Source organism: Cibotium barometz, chromosome 54, assembly GCF_041138505.1.
Source record: "Cibotium barometz isolate CiBa-2024 chromosome 54, ASM4113850v1, whole genome shotgun sequence".
Classification (NCBI taxonomy): Eukaryota; Viridiplantae; Streptophyta; class Polypodiopsida; order Cyatheales; family Cibotiaceae; genus Cibotium; species Cibotium barometz.
Window position 1 is genome coordinate 4019521 of NC_141099.1, and position 6797 is coordinate 4026317.

General features: G+C 35.4%; 1 protein-coding gene across 1 annotated transcript; it reads left to right on the plus strand.

The window, feature by feature from the left end:
* The first annotated feature begins 4492 nt into the window (after nt 1–4492).
* LOC147607787 (UPF0643 protein PB2B2.08-like) lies at nt 4493–5820 on the plus strand. Its single transcript, XM_086790056.1, has 2 exons — nt 4493–4820; nt 5412–5820. Exons 1-2 carry the CDS (start codon nt 4554–4556, stop codon nt 5622–5624), a joined length of 480 nt encoding a protein of 159 aa, XP_086646182.1. The 5' UTR covers nt 4493–4553; the 3' UTR covers nt 5625–5820.
* Nucleotides 5821–6797: the final 977 nt, after the last annotated feature.

Sequence of the window (6797 nt, forward strand, 5' to 3'; positions counted from 1 at the left end):
GCATCGACAATGTCTATACCAACAGTTACAATGACACTAGAATTTTTTTAATACCGATGCTTATACTAATAAACCCAATTACTTGATAATTATGTTAGTTTTAATTACCTCACTCACTCACTCACTCTCTCTCTCTCTCTCTCTCTCTCTCTCTCTCTCTCTCTCACCCTCACTCAACTCTTGCCACTCCTATCTCACCTCTTGTCAATCCACTCCTCTACATACTTGTAAGCAAGCTCTTTCTTTCTATTTTTTTAAATCTATTTTCTCCTAAATCTTCTAATTCTTTCCCCTATGGGAGCATGCATGTTAGGGTATGTGGGAGCATCTTTCCCTCCCTCTTTTCCTTCTCCACAAAACAATAACAAGGGATAAGGCTCTTGCTTTTTAATAAATGTTTTGTATGCTCTTTCTTATCTTTTTGTGTTTGTGTTTTTTATTTTTTTGGAGTTTTTATAGGTTAGGGTTTACAAGTATGCTAGTCCATTCCTTAGCCATCTCCAAGGTGTGAGCCTCATTTTTAGTTTCTTTCTCCTAATTTTATTTTTTCTTGACTAAATCTTTGTTTTGGGTTTCGACTGCTTTTTTTATGTATATAAGTTTTGGTTCTCTCCTCATTACTTACCCTATCTCACTTTAGTAGATTCGTTATCTTTACTCTTTTCTCGTTTTTCTTTTATTCTTTACATAGTGTTCTGGAGCACCTTGGGTTTTTTTCTTTTAGGTAATTTATTTATGTATAGAGGCATAAAGGCCATATGTATAGATCTAAAGGCTATGCATAGAGCTTAATCTCTATGCATAATGTCTAGGATCTATTGCATAGGGCTAGGCTATTATGCATAGAGCTTAAAGCTAGGTTAACACTATGCATAGATCTAAAGGCTATGCATAGAGCTTAATCTCTATGCATAAGGGCTAGGATCTATTACATAGGGCTAGGCTCTTATGCATAGAGCTTAAACCTAGCTTAACACTATGCATAGATCTAAAGGTTATGCATAGAGCTCAATCTCTATGCGTAATGGCTAGGATCTATTGCATAGGGCTAGGCCATATGCATAGATATAAAGGCTATGCATAGAGCTTAATCTCTATGCATAATGAGTAGCAACTATTGCATATAGGGCTAGGCTCTTATACATAGAGCTTAAAGCTAGCTTAACACTATGCATAGACCTAAAGGCTATGCACAGAGCTGAATTTCTATGCATAAGCGCTAATCTATTGCATAGGGCTAGGCTTTTATGCGTATAGCTTAAAGCTAGCTTAAACCTATGCATAGTTCCTAGCCTTATGCATAGAGCTTAAGGCTATGCATAGAAGCATGTTTGCATACCCTTAAGTTCAATGGATAAGGGCTAGGTTTTTATGCATAGAGCCTTAAGGATACCTTTAGGCACTTATGCATGTGTGCACATTTTTTCATAGAACTACCGGGTAGACACTCCCTCTCCTTAGAGGAGCATCCAACACAATGATAAGCCATAGGAGGTCCAAGCTTTCATGGTCATGCTGCTCTCCCCTAAACATTCGGATGCTGCTTTCATGGTCATGCTGCTCTCCCCTACTAAACATCCGGATGCAATAAAGGAGATTTCTTGCTTAAACCATCTACTTGCTCCCAGTCTACTTGCATCGAGCATGGTGATGTAGACACTTTATGGTGGATGACTCGTGGGGGTGGATGGAGTGGTGGTGGTGGTGGCTTTTGTATGGTGGTGGTGGTGGTGGTGGTGGTGGTGGTATCGATGCTCAAACCTACCACATCATAGTTCAACCTCCACTCATCTTTTTCGATCTATCAGGGTGAATAAATCAAAATACTAACTCACTAAATCAAGGAAGGCAATGATGATCTAAAGTCACACATTAAACATAAGACAGATACACAACAAAATCAAAAGTTACAAGAGTGTTTACAAGACTTACTTTAGGAGGTATTACAAGATTTTCTCCATGAGCTATATCAAACAAACCAACAGATAGGAAGAAAGAAAAAGTTACTGACAAGGGTGTTTTGCAAAACTAAAGGTAGGGTGATGGTAGCCTCGAGAAAAATCGACAAAGGAATCAAGAAGTGGGAGTAGCTAAAGCAATATGATTGGAGACTCTGCCAATTATGCGTGCCATTAGGCAAGACAAGAATGGGACAAATAAGTCAAGTAGTATGGATATCCACCAATAGATGCAAGTGGAATAGGGTAGAAGTCAATAGGTCATAGAACTATGGAAGTTCATTCAACTTTTGTATAAAGACCATCGCTCAAAAAAACATATTTTTCAAATAATCAAAATAAGGACAAATCATAAATCTATCTAGTTTTTATTTTAAAATCTCTATAATATGCTGGTTTTATAACAAAAATATATGAAAAATTATACTTTAAAATAAGGGCTACTTAAAATCTCAGCCGGTTTTTCTTAATTTTGGTTGGTACAAATACACTACAGTAACATTTTTTTTGAGCCTTGATAAAGACTCGGTGAATATAACAATCAATTGTAAGTCATAAGGTAGGAGGAGTTTAGAAGCTACCGATAGCTATAAATAGGATTCATTGCTTAATCATCAGAGTTTTTTCAGTGGTGGAAGCTTTTTTATTGTCTTCCTATATTTCATAAGATTCTTGAAGCACCAAGATTTAAACAACAAAATTCACAGAAATATATTTGTAAACACTCTTTGCATGTCTAGCCATTCGAGGATTCTACTATCTTATTACCTTCATGTTAAGTGAAGTCATTGTTTTATACTTTCCAAGTGTGTGTACTAGCTTACAATCCAATCATTGTACTAGCTAGTTTACTTTTTTCCCCTAGTTTTTTTTTTCAATTTGATGCACAAAAATAGTGGTGATTGCGGCGGGCGATTTTATAGCCAATTATCCCATCTGACACCTTGGGGGGTTCACCTAAAAATATGTAAGTATACCACATGAGTTCAAATGAAGGGGTTTTTTAATTCAAAAATTTAAGATAAATTTACAGAAATACATTTACAAAAGGGGTTTTTAAAATCAATTTTGAAAAAAAATGTAAGTCCATAAAGAAAAAGGGATCATTTTATTCATGAAAAATTCATAGGTAAGGGGGTTTTTTAATACCCCCCTTGAACGCATGTGATACATAGGGTTTATTAGTAGTGCACCCCCTACAAGGGCCTGTACCATATAGTGCTAAGGATTTCCAAGTGTGTGTACTAGTTTTACAATCTAGTAAGCCAATAATAATGAAAGAAGTCTAACTAGATTTCCTTTAGTCACATCCAATACATTCCTTTGCTTTTGTCAGCATTTACTTCTCAATGAATTGTTGGCTGGGAATCCCGAACTAGACAAGCTACCCTTTTCACTTAGTCCTCTTACAGAAGGGTGCGTGTGATAGAAAGGTGAGACATAGACGCTAAGAGAGAGTAAGTAAGTCCTGACAATAGTAGGCATCGCTCACATAACCTCGTTTGTAGTGTAATTTTCTTGAGTGAAATTTAGAAATCTCGATTGAAATTTGATGTTGCCCTTAATTGTAAGGGTTGAAATTTGTACATTTTAGTAACAAATCCCAGCATTTGTATGATTTCTAGTGATTTTCAAGTTTAAATCCTAGTTGAGCCTAAGTATTGTCTTTAATTTTAAGGATTGAAAAAGAACACTTTATTTGAGTAGCAATGATAGTAGGAGTTCCTAGAAATTCCAATATTGCTATTGGAAAAACAATCAAATAAGGAGGCCACACACATGAATCGCTTTCGAAAGGCAAAAGTAGGAGTTTCTCTCATTTAGATGTGAGTGCTCACATGGGCATTTAGAGTCTAGATAACTAGGTCACCAATATAAGCATAGAATTGAAAAGGATTTTTTCGTGTTTACAATGAAAACATTTTTTAAAACAATATTTCAAATGTGTGTATGAAAATACATGATGGTGGATCACATGTGGTGTTGTGAGCTTGTCTCAACATCCGTGTTGGTGACATTGGTTGGGCCCATTTGGTCACCAATGTGAAACATAGAATACACTTGTCTCAACGTCCTGGCGATATGCGAGCATTTAGAGTCTGGATCTAACTAGATTACCAATACAAAACATAGAATTAAAAAAAGGCTTCTTCTTGTTTACAAAAATAGTTTATAAAAATATTGTAAAATAGAACTGTAATATATGATACATGTGTATGAAAGTATCAAATATGTGGAGATGTGAGCTTGGCGTCCTCGTCCTTAGGGCATCTAGATTGTAAAATACTACTTTTAAATATGTGCTTAATTAAAATTGTAAAGATTCACATGTGGACCCGATCAGGTGCATTGTATGTGACGGTTGTTTTTTTTTTTTTCAATGTAGGTTCAATGAATCTGTTCAATAATTTAACGTCAATTAAGCTCCCACCAGCTCACCTAATGAGACGCCGATTAACTTGTATTAAGGAGAGCTCTGGCCTTATATTAAGTTCAACAGGAGACCGCATTCTTGAGATTGTGCAACTTGCGGCCTCCTGCTGCACCATTAGCTTCTCCTTAATACATTCTTAACTTTTGGATTAGTAGTGGGGCATGGATTTGATTGAAAAAGGCTTTGCTAGTCTAATGCCCTCAGCCCTTGTGCATGCCTGCCCCCTCACAACTCCACTCCATTTGTGCTTCGATTGGCAGCAAATGTCCACCATGAAGATGGAAGGTTTGATTAATTACAATAACAACGCACGGTTTTACATGGTGGTCTTCCGATCAAAGCGACGAGAGGCAGCTGATTCCAAGTTGCTTTACGCCGCAGATTCAGAGGCTCACGAGGAGGCAAAGAAGAGCGGTGGCTTGCTTATGGTAATCATCAATTAATTAATTTCTCAACCATAATATTATCATAGAATTGCAACAATAATCAGCCGTTTATCTTCTTCTTCTTTTGCTTTCAATCATACATCATTTTCGTAAACTTCTACTCCTCATAAATAGCTAAGATAATGAGCTAATTTAAACAATGGTAACTATTTTATTTGGCAAATGAGTAGCTTCTATTTACTATTTATATATATATATATAGCTTGGATAATGTGCTAATTTTCTTTGGCAAATTTACTTATCTGGCGCTTGAAGCTTGGTATATATAGCTTGGATATAATGTGCTAATTTTCTTTGGCAAATTTACTTATTTGTTGGGAAATGAATAGCTTTCAGCTTGGTATATATATATATATATATATATATATATATATATATATATATATATATATATAGCTTGAATAATGTGCTAATTTTCTTTGGCAAATTTACTTATTTGGCAAAATGAATAGCTTGAAGCGTGGTATATATATAACTTGGATAATGTGCTAATTTTCTTTGGCAAATTTACTTATTTGGCCAATGAGTAGCTTGAAGCTTGGTCAATAAGCTAGTTTTATTTGGCAAATGCAGTATTGGTATGGCATACTCAATGACCACAAAGAGTGTTTTGCTACATGCATTTGGAGATCAAGAGAGGATGCCCTTAAAGCAAGCAGGCTACCCAAGCACATGTTTGCCTCCAAGCTTGCATCACAAATGTATGAGGTCTACCACCTTGAGAAGTATTGGCTTAGTTTTGCAGTTCATGGGGAGCCCATGTTTGAGAGAATTAATATCTTGTAACCTACACTTAGCCCCATGTATTAGTGTGGCTAAGTCACATTTCTTAATCCATTCATCATTGTCTTCTTATGGAAAATTGTCCTATGCCACTATAGCCAAGGCATTCTCACTATTAATATTTCAACTATGTCACTATAATCGAGGTATTTGCACCCTCTTTGCATCCCATGTATTCTTGTGGCTACATCACATTTATTAATCCATCCATCATTGTTTTCTTATTGAAAATTGTCCTATACCACTATAACCAAGGCATTCTCACTATTAAAAATTCAACTATGCCAATATAATCGAGGTATTTGTACCCAAGTGGTTCTAAGTCATCCCAAAAAAATGCACTAAGTTTCTCCTCTAATTCTACTTCAGCCACATCCATTGATTATTTCACATACGCCTAACCACTGCTCGTTTTCACATGCATCCACCCTATTTCTTGTTCAAAATTTGGATCTCTAAATCTGTATCCACCCTATTTCAATCATGTGACAAGGTCAAGGAAAACAATAAACATGTATAGAATTGATTCCAAAATCAATTGAAACCAAGAAGCATGTATAGAATTGATTCCAAAATCATTCTGAAACCAAGAAGCATGTGTGTAAGGTGTTTCATGTGTAACAAATGTATGGTTGTATTTTGTGTATAACTAGTGTACAGAAAGAATAATTAAGATATGGAAGTGGAGCCTAAGATTGCCATGTATAATGTAGATCATGAAACTCTTTCCTAAAATGGTGTGTGCATGGGAAGCAATGTCTTATTTAAAACTATATTAGAGAACACCACCAAGTAAGGAGAAGCATATGTAAAGAACCTCATTATTGTGAGCATAGAATAATTGATAGAAGCTTTATTTATTGGATCTTGGTGGAAAATTGAGATCATGGTTGATGGTTTTCAAATAAACAAGACAATGAAGAGAATTTTGTTAATACCTTATCTCTTTGTTTTGGTGCTCAAGCAAAGAATTTAGACTACCAATATTTGCAACTACAAATTGATACTATAGTACACATGTTTTTATCTTTACACTTTCAAATCTAATTCTAAAGTCATGTAGATGGTTTTCTTGGTATGTAGTTAAAATTATCTTCTTTTCTTTTATACTATATCATACAAGGGAAAAAATAGGGGCTTTTTGGCTATTTTATGAGGTCCTCCAAAAAGTGTTGG

What these genes read in the sequence shown, in the direction of transcription:
- LOC147607787 (XM_086790056.1), top strand. Translation starts at nt 4,554, where the DNA reads ATGGATTTGATTGAAAAAGGCTTTGCTAGTCTAATGCCCTCAGCCCTT. An exon ending in AGAGCGGTGGCTTGCTTATG is followed by an intron (nt 4,821 to 5,411) that starts GTAATCATCAAT and finishes TGGCAAATGCAG; the next exon opens with TATTGGTATGGCATACTCAA.